Genomic DNA, 22,010 nt, shown 5'->3' with positions numbered 1-22,010 from the left:
ATTCACATCCTGATTAAGCTGAACTTTGGAAAAGATCTAAATATGGCAAAAAATGTGTTACGATCACGTTTTCTTCAATTTTGATGTTTAACACATTTCAAAATAAGAGGTAAAAAAGGTTTTCTTCAGTATTAAGAGTTTTATTCAATCTGATGGAGCATTTTTAACGGCTGGATTGTGTAATCAGATTACAGAATCCTCAGTCTGATGTTGCGGGTGTGTCCACACTTGATGGCACGTGGATGCAGACGAGCATAGCACCTAAGACGGATGACAGAAATCTTTAGATTAGTGAGATGGAATCTGTAGATCACTGCTTTACTGAGGGCTGTGATATGTATCTGCTAACACTCAACTTGGAGCCATCAAAGCTCTGGGAGAGCTTACTCCCAGTCAACCTAAAATCTGCCACTGAATTTGATTCTGACAACTGTTCTTTGAAAGAGGAAAATTATTTAATCAGCCACTCAGTAATTATTTAGCCTTGCTAATAATGCATTTTTTCCTAAAAACCTCATGTGCATAAGGAGCAACTAAAGGTTTTACTTCTTCGGACCTTTCCCATGCACCCTGCAAAAAGATGAAATCAAGTGGAATCAGTTTTTAGCAATCCGCTCAAAACATCTTATCTTATCTTAGGGGAATTATCCCCTCACCTCTCTGAGAATGAGTTCAGTCTCGCTAATATTTGTGTGTGCTGGTTTTGTATACATACTTGCGGCAGATTATCCTGTCACAGTTGTACTTCTGAGCCAGCTGCTTCAGTGATGGCTCAATGATGCCCCCTCTCAGACGTAGGACAAGGTGAGGGTTGGAATCTGAGAGAAAGACATGGGTATATAACCATCAATGCAACTTTAAAACATTTAACAAACAGCAGTTTTCTTCCATCGTGGTGAAATCCACCTTTTTGGATGTTATATTCTGACAGGGTGAGTCCATCCTCAAGCTGTTTCCCAGCAAAGAGCGTGAGACAGTAACTTAATGGTTACAGCTACTGTGGGCATGTACTACTACATGCACAGAGCTTTGTTAGTTACACCAATCCAGTTATAAAGCAAAATGAATGTAGTAATACTGTGCACTGAGTTCCCAGACAAAAATGATCGTTTCAGAAGTTAAGGAGAAGAAAGTTTATAAGCTTTCTGTTCACCAGCCGCTCAGAAACTCAGTGAGCAGAGCGCTGTGAACAAGTTTTATCCAGTGCTTTGTTTTTAATCTGTCCTGCTGACACTGCTGCACAGAGGGAGTAACTAACGTTGGGATGAAACTCACTAACAGGTCGCAGATTAACTGCAAGTGTTTGCTATGATGAATGACACAAAGGTACAATAAGAATGAAATAATTATTGAAAAAAACAAATATAGAAGAAAAGAGGAAGAGAGAAAAGCGAGGACAATTAAGTTTCATGATTTAATCCAGTTAAATATTGTTTTTCAGAAATTCCTTCAACTTTATTCTACATATTTAATTTAAGACTAATAGATTTAAACTAAATAGAAAAGAAGTCCTGCTCTTAGTAGCATTGATAATATAAGAATTAAGGCAAACACTATTGATTAATAAAATATGAGTCATCATTAAGCCCACATGAGAAACAATAAAAGAGAGAAGTTGAGCTTTTTCTTGTGAACAAACTGAATCACTTCTAGAGTGAATCTTTCTAATCACCCATCAGGAGCTACGACATTTTATTCCAAAACAAAGGGCTCATGGAAAGACTTCCATCACAGACCATAATCCTTTTCGTCTCTTCTTCTGCTGGAACAGTTGTAACTATGTGTGCATTTTAAAAAAACAACTCCTTCACGAGAGAGAGAGGTTTCACATAAAAGTGATATTATGGTCATTAAACATTTTTGCAATTCAAGTCTGTGGACCTCCTTAGTGTGGTTGTAGAAGCTGCCAGCAGATGGCGATGCACAACAGCGGTGATAGTGACACTGTTTAATCTACAGTACTGTGTCTGTGAAGGTTCTCGGTCATCCAGGTCATCATAGTCTAAGGTGCTCGGAAAAACCTCAGGAGTCTTCTCCAAGCACGGCATCCCAATGTACTTCAGACCCAGCAACACACTCAGCCAAAAACTGGTTCATCCCAAAGACAAAATTCCTAAACACAAACTCAAAAATGTGGTGTATGCTGTGCAGTGCAGCGAGGAATGCCCAGACCTCTACATTGGAGAGACCAAACAGCCACTTCACAATGCATGGCACAACATAGAAGAGCCACCTCCACAGGACAAGACTCGGCGGTGCTTCTCCATCTAAAGGACAAAGGTCACGCTTTCGAGGATGCCAAAGTTCACATTTTGGAGAGTTTGAAAGAGGACTGAAAGAAGACATCTCTGTCCACTGTGAGCGACCATCTTCGAACAGAGGCGGTGGTTTACGACACCAACTGTCGGCCATCTATAATCCAGTTCCCTTCCCAGACACCTTAACGCCCACTCTCATCCTGGGCCATCTGACCTCACACGAAAGTGGGTTTCACAATGAGCTCACCCCAAACCTTGGCTGATTGTGACCTACACCCGTCTTCACACCTCGGCTTGTGTAATTAGGTAGAGGATCATTAGGGGGTCCATGTCTCTCTTGGGGGGACACTCCCACAGGGCTTAAATCTGGGACTCTCCACCATTTGCCCTTAGAACTGAAGAAGCTTCTTATGAGAGGTGAAACGTGTTCAAGCAACTTAAAGAAGTCCAGACGCTCCTTAGACTACAGTACTGTGCAGAACTCGTTAGCCACCCTTACTTATTTGTGTAAAGTGATCCTGGAAAAATAACACAAACAGTTCTCCAAGATTTCTGAAGATCTTTCAAAGTTTTTGTGTTTATTTAAGACTCTTATTACTGTTCTATAAATCATGAAAGCATTAAAAAGGCACCTAACCTAATGATGAATCAGTGACTGTATGAGATTTGATTTTTTGTTATAATCATTGGGATGAACTAGTGTTGTCTACACAGCTCACCAACAAAATAGTTTTTAATTGTATTTTTTGCTACTTAAACACATAATTTGTTCCAATTTCTTTTATAGAATCTAAGAAAAATACATCTGGCACACAATGAAACACTATGAATCATGGACTGTCCTCCCCAGAGTCCGGGCATCAACATTATTCGAGCAGTGTGGGATTTTTTACACAGAGAACAGTACAAAAGGCAGCGAACATCCAAAGAAGAACTTTGAATGCCCTTCAAGAGGTTTAGAGCAATAAACTTTTTCCTTCTATGAATTTTTTCCACTTCTGCGTAAACACTTTTGACTAAATGGCTGCACCTCCACCCCATCTTCCTGGGTGGCTGAAGACTTTTGCACAGCACTTTAATTCTACAGAATCACATACTGAAATATTTTTCAAAATCCATCCCTCCATCCATTTTCTTCCGCTTATCCGGGGCCGGGTCAGGGAGGCAGCAGCCCAAGAAAAGAGGCCCAGACCTTCCTCTCCCCAGCCACCTCCTCCAGCTCGTCAGGGGGAACACCAAGGCGTTCCCAGGCCAGCCGAGTGATATAATCTCTCCAGTGTGTCCTGGGTCTGCCCCGGGGGTTTCTCCCGGTGGGACAGGCCCGGAACACCTCGCCCAGCCCAGGAGGCATCCTTGTCAGATGCCCGAACCACCTCAACTGGCTCCTTTCGATATGAGGAGCCGGTTGAGGTGGTTTTCAAAATCTTTAACCAAAAAAAGAAATAAAGGTAGAAAGACTAAATGATCATTTTATTTTCAGCATTTAAATGTAACAGTATTTTACAGTAATTAAAGAGCACTTCTATCTACGCATGAACATACATCAACCTGCTCTTTTGTTTCGATATTGGTTTATGTTCGTGTTAATAATCTCTGTTGTACTTTTAAATGTTTGCTTCGTGAGCCTAATAAATAAAAAGAAAACCGTGTGCAGTGAAGGCTACAGTGGACATTAGCAAGCACAAAACATTTCAAATGAAGGCTGCCGTCCCTCTTTAAAGACAGTGAATCACTATGGATCATTGTACAGCGTTACTGAGGCTCAGGATTGTGCTTCCTGTGTGTAGCAGGGCGCTATGACACCTGTTTTATGACACCGGCTTTAAAGAGAATGTTTTCTGCTTCAGTTTCTCACAGTTAAAAGTGAAGGACAGTAGCATCATCTGACTCACAGACACCGCTCTGACTGAACACACCCAGTTCACATTAGTAAAGGAAAACAACAGACGGAGAACGTTCCTACTGAGCTTTACGCATTCTGTCCACCACAGACGACCTGTGGTTGGCCAGGTTGTTAAGGACACAGCTGTTGGTGAGCATAGACAGTTTGGAGTTAAGAGAGTCTTTACTTTTCTCCCAGTAACAGTCAACTCCTGGGTCCTTGTTCTCCTCTCCCCCTTTTTCCTCCTCTTCCTCTTCAACCTCACTTTCTTCATCACTGCGTTCATCTTTTTCCAGCTGAGGAAGAAAACAGAAGGTTTCACACTACAAACTACGAAGAAGGTCCAAAAACAAATGAGTGGGTGACACTGATTTATTTTCTTGTGACCACAGGGCTGTGAATGAGGACATAAAGCTGACAGGTTCAGTTTTCTGGATGCTCCCTGTCGTCCTTTTAATTGGACTCTTTGCTTGTTTGCATCAAGTGGTATCACGTAAGAATTAGAACTGCAAAACAATTGAAAACATGTCAGAGACATCTCGTGACGCACTATAGCTTCACTGCTCTTTCTCACCTTGCCTTTCAGGAACTTATAGAACATGTGCAAGATCAACTTGGCCCAGAAGATGTGCAGACCTTGCAGCACCATCAGCAGGATGTTAAAAAAGTAGTAGCCAGCAAAAGGCTCAAACACCTCCATGGACAGTACCAGGGTGGTGTGAATGATTCTGTAAGTAATCGAATAGCTAGAGTCAAGTTGCTGATGAGAGAGTTCAAATTCATCCACACTTCTTTTACAGTTATCGAGCAATTTAACGACAAAAAAAGGAGAATTATCTCTTACTTGCTGGGAAAAATCACCAGCCGAGTCACGAGGAAGATCACAGCGAACATAACAAACAGGGTGTCACACGATCTCCCCCAGCCAGCGCCGTAGTTGAACATCTTTGCAGGCTGCAGAAATAATAACCGTGCAATAAAGTCACATAGCAAATCCCAACAATAGTGCTATGTAGATATGGATAATAAAATAACAAACTAAATGTTTTCAGAATGGGGAAAAACAGCTCAGTCTTTAAGTCAAGCAGAACACTAAGAACGCCTGCTGTTTTCTCATTTTCAGTGCAAAAATAAAAAGCATCAAGCAGCTCAGGTTTAGAAGCCTGATGTTATTCACAATTGTGTCTTTTGCACAGGTTAACAAAGGTCAGTCAGCACCGCTAGCTATCATGGCACAATCACAGGATCCTTCTGCTTCCTGCAGGCTACTGCAGAGGTCTTAGATAAATATTTTCTAAGAATAGCCTAAAGTGCAGTTTGAACTTCTGATTGTAGTTTGTACAGTCAGTTTTTCTCATTTCTTTCAATTTTCTACATTAATGTAGGATGTCTGGCCAAAGTGAATATTATATTTTTAAAGATTCCCAAGATGTTTTTTCCTGCACATGTAAAAAAAAAAAATGACCGTAAATGACCTTTATTTTACCTTTAGAGCATAAATAAAAGGATCTGCAGGTTACCTCTAGCAGGATGTCAGAGGAGTCGTGGAGCAGCATGACCAAGGTGCCGATGCGAATGTAGTTGGCACAATAAGAGAAACTGAGCAGGAAGATGGTAGCCAAGTGGTGGACGACCTGTTCCTTAAAATCCTGCAAAGGCAAACATGCAGTGAGCAAAACAAAAGAACCATCAGATGTCAACAGAAGACAGTCACTCATTAACCATGTGCTGGTCAGGTTTCTCATTAAAGCAGAAGTGAAGTGAGAGAAACATGAAATATGACCACAGTTAGACCAACATCATCCCAACAGCTAACTTCTGTAAAGGGCATCTGCTGCGTGAGACAGGAAGAAATCTGGCAACGCACTCTGTGGTGGAATGTGTGAAACATGCAACTCAGTCAGCAGCAATCTGTATATAAACTCTGGCGTATCTAAAAGGGCAGCGCACGCAGTGAATCAGCTGCTTTCAATGCAATGCTTGCGTAACAAAACGGGCCGTTCAATGCACAAGCGCTTCTGTTTAAATAAACACTTTGCTACGTGTCGCCGGGGCTGAACGCAGCCTGTTGTGTAACATCCTCACCTTCCTCTTGACATCCACAGAGATCCGAAGGAGCAGAGAGCCATAAAATCCCAGCTCCAGCATGTAGTACCAGTAGTGAGCTCTCTCCATGGGCTGAGGAGGACAAATATAAAGGTGATTTTTTTATAAAATACCTGGACTTTAAATACTGGCAGAACAGTAGGGAGCACTGCACCTACACAGGTGGAGGATTTGAAATGGATCACTCTTTGCCTATAAACTACAATTAGATGGATTGAAACTATTCTCAGCCATGACGGTATTTTTATTTATTTTTTCATACATACATACATACATATATACATATATATATATGTATGTATATATATATATATATATATATATATATATATATATATATATATATATATATATATATATATATATATATATATATATATATATATATATATATATATATTCTCGTATGTGTGGCACAATGTGTTTTACTTTCCATTTTTAGGGATTATTATGCTTACTTTTAGAAACTTGTAAATGTATTTATCATAGACTTTTTATACACATAATTTATTACGTATTATTATTATTAGTAGCAGTAAATATGAATATAAAATATTTTACTTTTCTAAATATAGAACCAGGATGCGTTAAATATCAAACTAATGCAGTTTCATGGCCAAAGTTAACGACCAAGCCAAATCAGTAACCGGGTAAATGTGTGATTCTTTATAATAAGCCGTTAATTATCAGGGCCTCTAATTCTTGGCTTGTTTAGATTTATTTAACCCCATCTTGAGTAACTGAATATAATCAAAGTTACACATGCACATATTTAACTTTTTAACTTCATTTCTGACATCCTGGCACTATATAAATAACCTGGTTAACTCTCTGTAGTTTGAATGCCGTACATGAATTTACTGTATTGTGCTTGTTTTACAGCTCCTCTGTAAAATAGGTGTAATTGGATTACCTATCCGTACACAGGTTACACTTTCAACATAAATAATGAGACTTTCACAACGGTTATTTTAATGGAGCACACTCTGTTTTACCAAAGTAGTCATGTGGTGTATGTAATGTTTTCACCTGAAATGGATACTGCCTCCAACATTCCCTGAGGTCCCAGAACCACGGTTTCTGCACAGACAGGGAAAAATTTAGAATAAACCTGAAGAGGTGGAAACATATGAAAGGACAGAAATAACTTTCAGATTATCCCTCATAATGTCCTCCCGATTTCCACACCTGTTGTCCTCAGGGGTCAAAAATGACTCCATCTGGTTTGATTGATACTTAATTAATATGAAGTGGATTTTTCCCCCACTTTTAATTAAAACTTAATTCAAACATTTTGACACGATTTCTTTATTCCATTTCAAATTTATGTCTGATAAAACCTCATTTAAATGAAATGTGTCTTTGTTTTTGGGTAAAAAAAATAAATTAAATCATCAGTTATTGTGATTATCGTTTCACAACCAGAGTTGGTTTCTTTAACAGATGATCACAGACGGGTATATGTCAAAGTTAATTTAGGAAGCTGTTTTTAAACTACTTCAAGTTTTTCACTGGCAGCAAATAATCACATCTGTTGTCTTCTGGGGTCAAAAATGACCGCATCTGGTTTGAAAGCAATAAGTATAAAATATCATCCATCTCTGTGTTTCAAGGTTTTATACAACTTTATTCCAACTCATTACCTGACATCACATACTGCACATGTTTTTATCTCGTAGTTCCCCGGTTTACTTGGGATGTTCTGTTGGAATGGACAGAGTCCTCTGAAGGGGACTTGGTGCTCACACAGTCATATCAGTACCTGGATCTTACATCACAGCAGGAGAAACACCCACTTGTTCCATACACCTCCAATGGGAGCATGTTTGTGTCATGAACAATGATCATTTATTGTTTCTTTATCAAGGAATGATATCCTTTTTGCGATTCTGTGATTAATCTTGTGTCAGTCACGGTAGCATGAAAACTGCCCTAAAAGACTCTGGATGTCATAAACTGGCCGTAGCGACTCTACTGGATGCACGGCAGTAAGAATCAACACACCCACATATGCCTACAGCTGCTCTTGATCCATTTTTCTTCCTCTCTTGTTGTCCCTCCTTGTTTGTCATTGAGTTGGCTGTAGAGCAGGTCATCTGCTAATTGGATGGTTGTTGGTTCAATCTCTGTGTGCTCTAGTCTGGAGTTCTTACCAAGGTGTCCTTGGACACGTTACTGAACCCCAACTTGGTCTCTGATGCATCCATTGGCATGTGAACGTTAAAAAGCATAATACAAGCAGAATACATGGTGTATAATGCTTTCAGCGCTCGCGTAGAAAAGCAATCTAAGGATTTTAGGTAATCAGTATGGGACCTGGCATATGTGCCGTGGTAGATTGTCTTTCTCTGTGACGCACGAGAGAGTCCTGCATCGTCTGTCACTGGGAAGGATAGAAGACCAGATCAATGTTTCCTCATATTACTGCAAATATTCCTGTCTCAGCTGACTCCTCGTTCTTGCTTGATCTTCATCATAATTGAAATAGAAGATGTGTAGTCCTCTGACACATCTTCTATTTTAGTTTCACATTCTGAAAATTCAAGAAACTTCAAGAAGCCCAGTCACTTTCTTTCCAAGCTCTTCAGACTACCACATTCTGGATGCCTGAGAACCTACTTGAACATACTTCAGATTCTTCATCACTTTCCTTCACTTCATAGCCTTCTTCCACTTCTGCAGGTGGGTGATGTGATTTTTCAGAGAAAAGGTAGCATTTGATCTAAATATTGGCAATATTTTCTTTATCTTCTAACCCTGGATCTTCATGAACATTGATTATTCCTCCTCATTACACTAGAGGACAATATGTGCATTTCTTTACTGGTCATTCCTTTCCACAACATGGTAAAAAAAATTATCTCACAAGCCTCCAGTGCAATGGAGGCTTGTGAGATAATTTCTGTGTAGGTATTATTGTAGAGTCTACCTTACAATATGAAGCACCTTGATGCGACTGTTGTTGTGATTTGGTGCTGTGTAATTAAAATTGAATTAAATGTAGAGCACCTGCCTCCTCATTGTGCTTCCTGTTTTGTTGTTGTTGTTATGAGCATTGCATGACCCCACACATCAGTGATCCAAGATGTTTGAAAGCAGTATGGTATGAAAATATGGCCCTTTGCAACACTTTTTACTTTGGGCCGTTTTTGACCCCCAAGGACAACAGGTGTTACAAAATCCAATAAAACCCCCATAAATAAATCAAATTACTTATTCCAACTTATTCCAATCATGCATAGCATAGTACTGAATAACTTCACTTATTTTCAGACCATTTAATGAATAAAAAACACACTTTTGATAGCAAAAGATTTCTTTTTGGGACAAAAATGACCCCAGGACAACACAAAGGTTAAATTGATTTTTTTTCACTCACTTATTGTTTTAGCATCAATAGTAGGAGTAAAATGTCATTGCTATAAAATGTTGTCACTCACATCAACCAGGCAGGACAATCCAGCCACAAAAGCTGTGAGGTAGAAGAAGAACCTCCAACTGAAAGACAGCGACTGAGATGAGAAACTCTGGCCATTTAAAAAAGCACTTTAAAAATGTAACCAGCCAAAGCTTTGGACAGTGTCAGAGTTCTTGCGAGCTTTTCCAGGATCGGTCATTGTGGAGACTGGTGGAGGATCTTCTATTGAAGGAACTCATCAGTAACTGGACAATGACGGAGGCGTGGAGGGGAAATACTTACGCAGCTTCACCAAACTTCTTGGTTTTAGACGGCTTGTCTTGGCTCCTGCGACGCTTGAACCACGTCTCTATTTGTCTCTGCGTTTTGCGGCACGACAGCATCAAGCCTTCCATTTCACTCTGAAACAAAAAACAGCACAGAATGAGTTGAGGTGGAGCAAGCGACGCTCGAATGCAACGTGTTCGTATTGTTCTTTTAAAACGTACTTTAAGAAGTTTGTAGTGCAGTAAAAGTAAGTGCGACGTGCAGGCTTCGATTTATTTCTCCTGTTCAAACCCATTTGAATATAGTTGACATCATTTTTGAGTATATTTATTTTATTATTTCTTATTAATGTTTACATATGTAGCATTCATTTCATTGTTTAGTGAAATTTGTTTAAATAATCTTGATCACATGTTCATTTTGCTTTCCAAAAACAAAATAAACTTAGTCAGAAACTTTCTATATGTATCTAAACAGTATTTTAAAAGTTATAACCTGTTACTATATTGTACATAACAAAGTCATAAAAAATAATGTGATATTTACATATCATTCTTTATATGCCTACAGTGGAAACAATGGCAGAAAGAAGCATAGTTTTAAATAGCTCTATATAGCATTATTAACATGTTGACCTTCAGATCAATCTACAGGGGTCAGAGGTCAAATGTGACCTGCTATTTCAAGTCTTTGTCTATATGTTAAAAGAACACACCACACTTGTAAGAATCATAGTTTCTAAGTTCCATCCATCCATTCGCTTCCGCTTATCCTTTTCAGAGTCGCGGGGGGCGCTGGAGCCCATCCCAGCTGTCATAGGGCGAGAGACAGGGTACACCCTGGACAGGTCGCCAGTCCAACACACAGGGACAGACAACCATTCGCACTCACATTCATTCGCACATTCACACCTAGTGGCAATTTGGATTATCCAATTAACCTATCCCCACAAGTTGCATGTCTTTGGACGGTGGGAGGAAGCCGGAGTACCCGGAGGGAACCCACGCAAACACGGGGAGAACATGCAAACTCCACACAGAAAGACCCCGGCCTGATGTTGGAATTGAACTCAGGACCTTCTTGCTGTGCGGCAACAGTGCTAACCACCGTGCCACCGTGCACCGTTTATAAGTTATGAGGCTTTTTGTCAGTTTTCAGCCAATAAGTCATTAAGCTGACCCTCCATATTTCTTCAGTCTTTAGAGCAAAAGCAAATGTCTGCTGGACTCATTTCTATTTAGCCAGAAGCCTGTGAAAGGTCACAAGATGACCTTGTGGGGTTGTGTGTTTAATGCTGTGGGGGAAAGGGAAAACAAAGTGCCTTTACACACAAATTTAACTTTCAAATGAAAACACGCCAGTTTAATCATTTGAAAAACACCTGACTTTAAAGAAATACAAATTCAAAGACTAAGCCACGTGTTTGCATGTGTGCAGAGGCCTCCTCAGGCTCACCTGTGTCGGCTCTCTCCTGTTCTGGATGTAAAACGACTCCAGATTCGGCGATGGTGCAGCGGTCACTTGAAATCTATTCTTCACCCCAAGACACCTGGCCATGGGTGGGGCAACAAACCTGAGGGCAGAGAGAACAAAAGGTATCTTAGAAAGAGGACGGGGGATACTCGGGGTAGCAGTCACTGTTTAGCTGTAAATAGAGCGCTGGGTGACCAGCGTGTGACTGCACTTACATATGAATGCATTGTATTACCACTCACTTAGCAACACAACAGTTAAAAAACATTAGGTTAAAGCATTGTTACAAACCTGCAAACAAGCCTGCTTTTATTAGTTAATTATAGCCATGCATGATTTTTTTCCACTCCAGGAACATGAGATCATTTGACAATCACATGACATCTTAAGTATGATTAACAAGCAATTTGAGTCTCTTGACGCATCTTCTGCTTGTTTGCTCACAGCTAATATGTTAAATTACCTTCATTTAGGTTTGAACATCTCTAATTTTCTCCCTCATTTCATTTCTGTTTATCTTCCTCTCTAGTTTCCAGAGTCTTTCTCCCCCCATGCTAACAATGCCAGCTCCACTCACCAAAAACACAAAAACACCTGCTCACTGTCCCACAGCTCGGATCCTCTTACAAAGTCCTCTCTATTGATACTGTGGATGGCTATAGGAAGCAAATGCAGTGCGACTACTTTTTTCCCCAGTGGTGACAACGACTTCATATGATTGCTGTATTTTCGAAAAGACTTGTAAGTGCTGTTTCAGCTTCAGTGGAGTGAAATGTTTGTGTGCTCTGCTACAGACCCTTCACTATCTCAAACACTCACTCACCCATTTCAAAACAAAGAAGGCCTGTGTGCTACCTTTCAAACATGTAGCGGAGGGCTACGAAGCCGAGGGCGAGGGGCAGAGCGATGAGAAGGTCCAGGGGTCTGGGGCGGTTGGAGTCCCCCATTTGTTCCATGTCTCTCCAGGTCACACCAGGAGGAAGCCAGTAGTCCTCCTTCCATAAATCAGGCAGCATCTCCATTTTTTTTCTGATGCACAGGTGAAGAAGAATAAGAGAACATGGTGGACAGAACAAAATAAGAATAGATTAGATTTACTGTCATTTAAAGGTATATAACTCAAACTGTGAAATTAAGTTTGGCATCTAATCTGAAGGGCAAATAATATACAATATACAACACACACACATAGACACAAATGCACAAACCAATTATATTATGTACAGTACACATTAGAGGTTTCCACACAGTTAAGCTTGAGCGCAAACAAATATGAATTCATCCAGGTATAACAGCAGGTGAGGTGTCACGTGAGAGAGACAGCAGCTACAACAAGAAGAGCACTATGTTGGTGCATCCTAAGCATCCTATGATCCTACATCTGTCACCTCAACTACAATATGTTATCAAAAATCAACAATAATAATAACTCTTAAATAAATAAAAATGTCCCACAATAAGAAAATTCCTGTCCTACAAGATCAGAATTAATCATCCTAACAACCATAAAGCACGGGTCAGGTGAATAACGATCTCTTTTAAACAAAGTGCAGAGAAATAGCCGACTGCACTTCAGTTGGTTGTTTCCATGGATAAACGCAGTAAGCTGCAATGAGACCGCCGAAAGAAACGGGATCCAGAGCAGAAACCTACCGACCAGGACCTCCGTGTGAATTACAAACCGAATTAATGAGGCAGGAATCTGAAAGAAAATCCAGCTTAAACCGAGATTTCAGGCTGAGCCCTGGGTGGCTGACGATGCGCCGTGGTGCTCCTGTGTCCTGAAGACGACAGCAGATCCGAGCCGCTCGGTCATCATCGATCTGCAACGGTTGTTAAGTCAGACGGGGTTTTAAAAAAAATGAAGCGGGAAAGGAAGCTGTGGGACAACCTTCAAAAGTAAAAGCCCTCGGAAGAGTATGTTGTAGCTTTTAGTAGTTTATTTACTTCGTTTTAGTGTCCCCCCCGATAAATTTGTATAAATATAGAGTAAATAAAGAAATATCACTTCTCTCTCTTTAAGTCCAAACTGAAAACTTACTTGTTCAAAATAGCTTATCGCACGTAACCTCTTCACTCTACTATTTTCAATTTGTTTTATGTCTTATGCTTTTATGATTGTGTAAACTGTTTGCTTTTATGTCGCTTTTATTATTCTGCTGTCTACAGTGTCTTGAGTGTTTTGAAAGACGCTTTCAAATAAAATTTATTATTATTATTATTATTATTATTATTATTATTATTAATTTATTAATTTATTTTGAATATCATTTTTAATTAATGTAAGCATATTTTATTAACACCTCATGCTTTTTGACCTTTTGACCCACAGCCAAATACAGTCAGGTCGTGGTAGGTTCAAAAATGTAGCAGTGAACCTTTATTGTGAAGACTTCCGGTCTGCTCTGTCTGTCTGAATGATTGATAGCTGTGGGGGGACTGACGCACCAGGGGTGTCTCCGGCTCAGGGGGAATGATTCACAGTGTGAAGTGGGCTCTGTGGTTACCTTTTAAGTTATAGTGGGTGGGCAGGCTATTGCTGATTGCTTGCTACAATTTAAGCAGAAGGATAAGTGGTTACTAGCTGGGAAAGCAGGGATAGGCCTATTTTCAGTGTGCATGGTCTTTAACATATCAGGCCTTATAGTTGTTAACCTGTCATGATGTTCCACTATATAACCATTATATGAATAACACAAACTGGGGCAACCATGGCACAAAAGCTGTGATCTATTCCATTTCATTACACTTTGTTTTACTGTAAAAACTGTTTGATTAAATCCTTGATTGAATATCATGGATGGGAAACATGCCTGATTACATTTCCCTCTACTCCTTAGTAGATTATTCTCATGGCAGACTTCTCCCGGGTCACCAGCTCTCTCTGGGAAAGCAGCTCCAGAAACCCATTGCAACGAGCTTCGAAGGTAAGCACACCTCTCTGCACAGGCTGGCAGGCAAACCTTTTGAACTTTTACCCTTAAGAAAACTCAGGACAACTTTAAATGGTTCACTTCTTCCAAAGCCACACTGTGGTCCTCCTCACACTGTCCTCCTCCACATTCAAGCACTGCAGACAACACTCCTCATGTCCCAAGATTAGCAGATAACATCAGCACTGTTATGCAAATGTGCAGATCTTTATTGCCAAACAGCTCAGCTGGGGAGCTGTTTGGCAATAAGCTTGTGCATGACACACTAGAATTGTGTGTGTCACGCCTCAGGCATATAGGTGCAATATTCGGTCACATACAGGTAAAAGGTGTTTAAATGACTTGTGTTCGGGCAGTAAGGGGAGAGTTTGTGTACATTATGCAGCAGACAAATTACTATGATTTGCATGTGGCTGGGTGTGGGCTGTCCTTCACTGAAGTGTATGAGTGTATGTATAACACCGGTGTACTTGTGTTACTCGTGTTAATGCAATATTAATAATATCTCTTTGTGGCGCTGCACTCCAAAGACTTAATTCCCCCTTTTTAAGAGTTCAAATATTTCCATTATGTAAATATTTAAAAGTTAAGCTTTAGGTGTCAACTGTCAAACAAAGAAATGAATGTAAATCAGTGGGAATCCTGGTACGCGCAGGTGTGTTTTTCTGTGTATTTCATGTTTGCATATTCAGGAAGGTTTGATCTGATCTGCATTTAGTTGGTATGTTCTTGAGCTGGAAAAAAGGACAGCTGTTAAAAGGTCAGACGTGAAATATATTAAAATGAGAGTCAGTCATATCACCTGAGCCAGATTTGAGGCAATGTTTTGTGTGTGTGATCCAGACGTATTTGCATGTTTGTGTGCATGTGCACATGTGTTTTTCTGCAGACAGTCTGCGGGAGGGTGAAGGGAACTGAATGCCTTTTTTGTGTTGGCAAGGAAGTAAATTGTCAGAACTCAGTGAAGCAAAATCTGTCGAGCTCAGTTCGACACTAATGAGGTCGGGGTTGTTATACAGTGTTTCCAACCATCTGTTGGACTGCACTGGACTGTTTTGGTCAGGTTAGAGAAGTCTGACTGCACTCTTTGTGCTAAATCTCTAACAAGTTCCCCACTGAGTAATTAAGGCAGCTATATTGACTAATAAATTGCTGTGAGCAGTTCAGTTCAGGGAGATTCCAGCTGTACATCTCAGCTCTGTTCTCTGGATTTGGCTCAGTGGTACTTTGAACTAAAAGCTAAAAGCACTGGACGAGATCATATATGCAGTAGCATCTTATTTTAATATGTTTCCAATGTTTCCAACTTTTTCACTCTCCAAAAGACACGGGACCAAATTTTATGACGACTCCAGCAGTTCCCATTGTTGTATTGTAGGTTCTTCACCTTACAATATAAAGTGCTCTGAGGTGATGGCTGCCGATGAATTGAAATGTCATAGAACAAGAGGCAAGGTAGACCCTTGACAGGTCACCAGTTAACCTAACATGCTGGGAGGAAGCCAGAGTGCCCAGAGAGGACATACAAACTCCACAGCAAAAGGCCCCAGCTATCCTATAGTTTCAAACCCAGGACCTTGTCGCTGTGATGCAACAGTGCTAACCAGCACTCCACTGTGCCTCCCTGGGGATCACAGTAGTCATTAGGATTAATCCTCTAGACACCCTGGTTGTCAGCAGTTCATCTAATGCTCACTCAAAGTGGTGGACCAGAGGCAGACAAACCCTAGATCAGTGCTGCTTTTTATCTATACAGTACTATACAGATTTTCTATATTCTTTGAAGAGAGCACAGGCAAAATGAAGTCCACAGAGAGAGTCTATATTTTATCCTTCTGAATAAAGGATTGTAGATGACCATGTGGTGTTTCTGAAAGTTATACGTTTCTTATTTTCCATTTTATCCAAAATGTGTGTGTGTGTTTGTTTGTGTGCTTCCTTGGTGCTGCAAAGCTGTTTGAACATAGATTGTTGTTCTCCAAGTAACCAGGAGAGGTCAGAAACTGAAGCAGAAAATCTGACAGGAAGGGGAAAGTTGGAAGTAAAAGGAAACCTCTGGGAAATTAATGGCATTGCCTTCAGGAAGTAATTTTAAAAATGATTCCACCTCAACTGAAATGGAGTCTTTTTAATCCATGGGAAGGAATACTATTAATTTTCATCACAAGTCCAGCCGTCTCCCTGTAACCGAATCACACATTGAATGTCCTAAAACTCTTTGTTATAGCCACAGTACAGGAAGGCAGTTTATTTAAAATTTTATACACATTACATGATCAGTTTCTAGCTGTTGCATAAGAAGAACATGACATATAAAGATATGCGCATGTGTATTTGACTGGTTGTTAATTATGTTAGCAGGATGGAGAGCTGTATTAGACATGTGAGCATACAGTGTTTCTACGGAGTGATGATGTCATTTTGATCATTTCAAAGTAAGAGTTTTAAACTGAACTACATCTCCTGTCATACATGTCAGAGCTACGTTACTGTGCAAGCAGCTAAAAAGTGGTTTGTTTAGAAACTTAGAAAGAACGCCACTGCAAAAACATTTCATTTGGAGGTTCATCTGGTACAATTAGGTTCCACCCTACTCTGTGTATCTCTTTGCAAGCCCCTAACTGATTATTCGATTGATGTCCCTCGCACTAAATCTTCCTGCTATCGATTTTAGCACAGCAACAAGGACAGCCTTTGCACAGGAAAGGTTCATGTGTATGAGTTAGTAGCTGACATGGATTTGTGTGCATGTAGTTAAGTGCAGTTTGCAGATCTGTAAATGAATTAGTGTTTCTAAAAGCAGGGCAAGACGAAAGCTTTTATTTCATTTTAAAAAATGAATTCCACTTTCATTTCCACTAATCATTATGGAAACAGAAAAATCAGTGAAATATCAATACTAGCCATTATTTATAAAGTCTTTCAGAGCCACGTTTCAAAGGGCTTTACAGTATAACACGGACAGAAACAATATAAAACAAGAGGCCAAAGGAGCAGTATTAGTATGAAATAGATCTATTTTTACAGGTACTGTTGAACAGATTTGGCTGGTGTTTCACTGGATGGGGCCTAAAGCCAAAAAGGATTAGCGGGAGGACATTGGTGCACTTGCATTTCATAATCAGAACTTTATATGACACACATTCAATCAGAGCTGTGAGCCTCATAAGCCTTTTAAAGGGATGGTGACGTGAAACAGCAAAACCCCGAAGAAAATTTTGTGATGTTTATTCATTATAAATGTAGCTTTTATAGACATTGAATTTAGGACAAAGTGAATTTGAAAAGAAAAAGATATAAATAGAAGCTAAAGCTCAATTTCAGAAGGAAATCTAAATTACATCTTTAAAAACAGGTGCTTTGGTTAACTGGTCAAGAACTTTACCTGAGGGTCATCAGAGTGGTGGCACAAAAGCCACCAAATGTCCAGCATGAGTCAAAGCTGATTTAGAAAAAAATCAAGTTTACAGTTTCAAGCAAACTCAGACCTTCTTTCCTGATCTTTTCAATTAAACTAATCCAGCCTTTTACCTAATAATCATAGAAAGCATATGCTCCTTTTTTCTAAAGCTCTTGCAAGTGAGTGCAGTTGTGTCTAAATGATTTCCATGTCTATCCTAAACTCATTTAGTTTCTCTCTTATTTGATCAGGACATCTCCTGCGGAGATCTGCTTTCTGGAATTTGTAAAAGAAAAAAAAAACATTATAGAATTATAAAATGACATGATGAGCACGAGTCATGAAGAAATGCGGAGATATGGATCCTTCTCTTCCTGCAGCGTCTGTCACTGAAAGCACTGTACATAACACACACACACACTTAATGTCTGTAAAGTAAAATGGAAACTGGGCTTCTGGTGTTTCTGCTTGTTCTCTCTGCTGTGCTGCATTTTGCCCTCATACAGTTTCTGTTCAGTGCTTTCATATTGTTATGCAATAAGGACTGAGAGCTTCCTTTTACACCAGGAACCGAGCTTTTCACTGGATATTTCTCTCATCCCTAGCCGCTTCCGCTGTTACACAATGGCGTAATCAAACTGTGCTCTGTCGAGACCTTCCTTGTGGTCCGTCCACGATGACGATGGCATGCTGCTGTAAGGATCTAAAATGATGCGGACACAACGAACCACGAGGAAGAGCAGCAGCAGCACGAGGAGGCCAACAAAACACAGGGCTGATCCTTGTTCTGGGTGACCCGGCACGGGCTGCAGCACGGTGGGGCCCCGGGGATACCCGGGCGGAGCTGGAGAAGAAACATCATAGTCCATGAGCCAGTAGTTTGTGTTGCTCATCTTGGAAGTGAGGGAATGTTTTTGGAGTTTGAAATCGCTTAACTAAATGACTGTTTCTTTGCAGTCAGAAGCTCTGAGGAGTGGCACTGCTCCACATAGCCGTCTTTGTTAATGTTCGTGGTTTCTAAACATGGAGGAAGCTCACGTAGTGAAATCTGGCAGCTAATAGCTAACTGAGCTCAAATGCAGTGTTTTCCACAAGCCGCAGGGCAACAGAAATAACATAGCACAAATTAGCAGTGCAAATTAATCAGTCCTCTGGTAAATGGTGTGGCAAGCTGGGGCATGCTCAGCATGGCAAATTAGACTGAACTGGCTGGTGTTGGCATGATCCCTATATAGCACTCATTTGTTCTCAAGAGATCTAAACAATACAAAAGTAGAGGTCCCTGATTTATTTATTCTGTGTAATCCTCCGTTATTGGTCAATATTTTAACTGTCATCCAATAGCAGCTCTCTGGAAGCCTTTATTGTAATTACAAAGTGAGTATAAATCTCAGCTGAGTGACTGAAGATGTCCCATGGATCAATCAAAGTGCCTGCTGGCTGGAAATGATGTGTGTCGTGCTGCTTCACAGAATTATTTTGCATTCAAATTGTTTTGACTGTGTCAGCCTGGTTACTGAGCAAAGCTTGTATTTTTGTGTCTATTTCTTCATCCGGAGTCACGAGGAGCTTTTTCATTTGGGGTTTCAGTCATCAGGATACCTAAAAGGAAAAAAGAAGCAATAAAAACTCAGTAAATTTCCAGTATGCACTTCCTAGATGTAGAGAAAACCCACTGATTCAGGATTCGACCAGGGTTAAATTTTATTTGTTTGTTTCTGGGCACCAAGTGAATATTTTGGGGGTTTTCCTGCAAGCACAAAAAAAATTGTGTGAGAAAAACAATCTCTCCTGAATTCAGATATAGCTTAGTAGAAGATAAATAAATCAGGCACTGATGAGGGGAAAGAAAAAGAAATATGGAGAAAACCCTTAGGGAGTTGTTGCACTCTTGCATGGATACACCCTGCACAGCTTCTTTAATGGAGAGACATTTTCCTGCGATAGGTGAATTCCCCCATCAGCAGATTCTATTCCAGGAGGTTTCCTCTTCCTCCTTAAGACCCTGCAGATCCTCACAAAGACACGCTGATAGCACTCTTGCTCACCCAATGATGGGACTTAAGGGCATAGTGAAGGTTTAATAGGGGACCTTTGGACACAATGAAAGAAAGTGCCTGCCTCAGTATCAATTATCAAATGGCCTGTGGTTGCATCAGGTCTGGACAGCACGGAATAGCCATGTGTAGAAGAAGAAGAAAAGAGGCTAATTAGGCAGGACGGGCTCGGCAGTCAATAGAGCGGACATAACGTTTACACGGCAGGACAGAAATCACTTTGAAAAAAGGCTGATAATGAAAACAGGGATAGCAGTTTCTCACCGTTTCCATTTTTTTAAGGATTCGATTGATTTTTAGCAGCTGGCTGTAAACACAAAAGAAGATTAACTGGATTTAAAAGTTAAAGATTTGCTTTCTCTTAAATCCTTTTGAGCAGTTGCCCTGACAAAATACACTTTAACCAGTAGTTATGCAACACAACCAAAGTTATGGCTCTCTGGAGCACAGCTTTACCAGTTTCCTAAATGCATGAGGTAGGAATCACTCAGCACTTTGCATCCTTTCCCCACCTTTATTTAAATCAAGGCGTGAGACAAAGCACTGATTATCATATATGTGGGTCTGTCGCAGGTCTGGGGTTTCAAAGATGTGACCAGAGAAGTCATGTTTTATGTTTTTAGGTCATTCCACAGCTCTGCAGATTAGCCAAGGTCATAATGACAAACAAACAGCAACAGATCCAAGAGCACAGGTGAAAATTCATTTTCCCTGAGAATCAAAGCAAACACAAAAGCTTTAAAGAATATAAAAGAATAAGCCACATCAATTTCATGGATCACTGATCTTCATAGCGAGACCTGCTTTGGTTCCTAAACAGCACATAAATCACACTTTATTGCCTGACCATCTGATTTACGCAAAACAGCAAAATGAAAGCCTGGTGTGGACAGTTCAGGGCTCCAGATTTGTAATAAAATCTTAAGCTTTTTTTTTTTTTTTTTAAGCAATAAAGCAAAAAAAAAAAAGAAGAGATTGATGAAAGCACTAAGCAGCTGTGCCAGTGAAATCTGACGACACACTGAGTGACATATGGCATTCCTCGTGCCTTTAATACCTGTAATACCTCCAATTTAGGGCTCTGGATTATGACAGCAGCTTTGAAAATGTCAAGGACTTCTACAAATGAAACGGATATTGTCTGAAAACTAAAGTAAATCCTTAAAGTTGGACTGTCAGACTGTGAAAAGGGGAAGCAATCTCCACCCAACAATGAGCACGTTGCTGTTAAACTTGTGTTTGGTGTCATCAAGATGATTAAAGCCCTAAAACATCTTCGGCCTCTTATGCAATTATTTTTTTGTTCTCCATTAAAAGGTAACAATTTTTAATGGATATTAAAACACAAATTATTTAAATGAATTTAAAAATTTAAAACAGAGTGAAATTAGAAGTTTTAACTGAATTTCAGTGAAGGATTTTTTGATTGTAACTTCTTTTAAAACTTCTTACTACGCTGTAACTTTTAAACACTTCACAGATTTTCAAAATCAAAGACGTAAGATGAACATTGCAGTGGTTTAAAAAGCTCTAATTTTCCAGGACTGTTGAGAAGTGAAAGAATTAACTACCTTCATAAATATATTTCTATATATGTTTTTGTAGAATATATCACAAGATGAAAATCGCCTGGATTATGGTTTGTATCTTTGTATCACATGTGAGGTGTTAAGGTGCCCCGCTCTTAATAGTTCCTTTAAAACATTATTGATAGAAGTAGCACAGAGAGGATTGAACATGTTTTAAAGGGTGTCATAAAGTTACACAAGAACTCACAAATCACACCTGCTACTGTTTCTGACAGCTCGCAGACGTTGCCATTTAAAAAGTTAGACATGCAGGACCACAATAACTCCTACAAACAAACGTTTAACGAAGCAAGCACAGTCACCATTGTCATGAAACACAAACTGGAGGACGATCAGAAGAGATTAGAACTTACCTTGAGGTGAGGACTGTGTAATAATAATGATGGTGATGATGATGATGATGATGCAGCAGTAGCCCTTCAGCACCTTGGACAGCTCTGTGCTCACTCACGCTGCACGCACAGATTCAAAACTGAACTCTGCTTCCTCTGAGGGCTTTAAGGTCTCCTCAGTTTCACGGATCCGCCCCACCTCCCTCCCTCTCCGCCCACCAACAACTGCCCTTGTGCCATGCACACACACACACACACACACACACACACACACACACACTGTTTTCGTTTGGAT

At 40.1% G+C, this 22,010-nt stretch overlaps 1 protein-coding gene and 2 long non-coding RNA genes across 4 annotated transcripts; 1 reads left to right on the top strand and 2 right to left on the bottom strand.

Annotated features, from left to right (window-relative positions):
* Positions 1 to 103: 103 nt before the first annotated feature.
* LOC146553826 (ceramide synthase 2-like) lies at positions 104 to 13,225 on the bottom strand. Of its 2 annotated transcripts, none has more exons than XM_085253993.1 (13): positions 13,087 to 13,225; positions 12,260 to 12,433; positions 11,387 to 11,504; positions 9,947 to 10,065; positions 9,687 to 9,744; positions 7,276 to 7,326; positions 6,226 to 6,318; positions 5,661 to 5,789; positions 4,985 to 5,094; positions 4,715 to 4,868; positions 4,328 to 4,436; positions 716 to 818; positions 104 to 261 (listed from the first exon to the last, which is right to left on the bottom strand). In XM_085253993.1, the coding sequence occupies exons 2-13, from the start codon at positions 12,424 to 12,426 to the stop codon at positions 189 to 191; spliced, it is 1,284 nt and encodes a 427-aa protein (XP_085110119.1). In that variant the 5' UTR covers positions 12,427 to 12,433; positions 13,087 to 13,225; the 3' UTR covers positions 104 to 188. The 2 variants fall into 2 exon arrangements, with proteins under 2 accessions (XP_085110119.1, XP_085110118.1); XM_085253992.1 differs by having other exon boundaries at positions 13,058 to 13,190.
* LOC146553825 (uncharacterized) lies at positions 6,364 to 21,521 on the top strand. Its single transcript, XR_014889435.1, has 5 exons — positions 6,364 to 6,484; positions 11,369 to 11,526; positions 11,934 to 13,321; positions 14,245 to 14,331; positions 17,989 to 21,521. It is a non-coding gene; the product is annotated as an uncharacterized LOC146553825 (long non-coding RNA).
* On the bottom strand, positions 16,555 to 21,845 carry LOC146553824 (uncharacterized). The gene is made up of 2 exons (XR_014889434.1): positions 21,737 to 21,845; positions 16,555 to 19,339 (listed from the first exon to the last, which is right to left on the bottom strand). It is a non-coding gene; the product is annotated as an uncharacterized LOC146553824 (long non-coding RNA).
* Positions 21,846 to 22,010: the final 165 nt, after the last annotated feature.

Source organism: Mchenga conophoros, linkage group LG18 (assembly GCF_057382185.1).
Source record: "Mchenga conophoros isolate Kocher_MC1m ecotype Shallow Benthic linkage group LG18, M_conophoros_male_GT1.1, whole genome shotgun sequence".
Classification (NCBI taxonomy): Eukaryota; Metazoa; Chordata; class Actinopteri; order Cichliformes; family Cichlidae; genus Mchenga; species Mchenga conophoros.
This window is presented reverse-complemented; position numbering and strand designations above follow the sequence as displayed.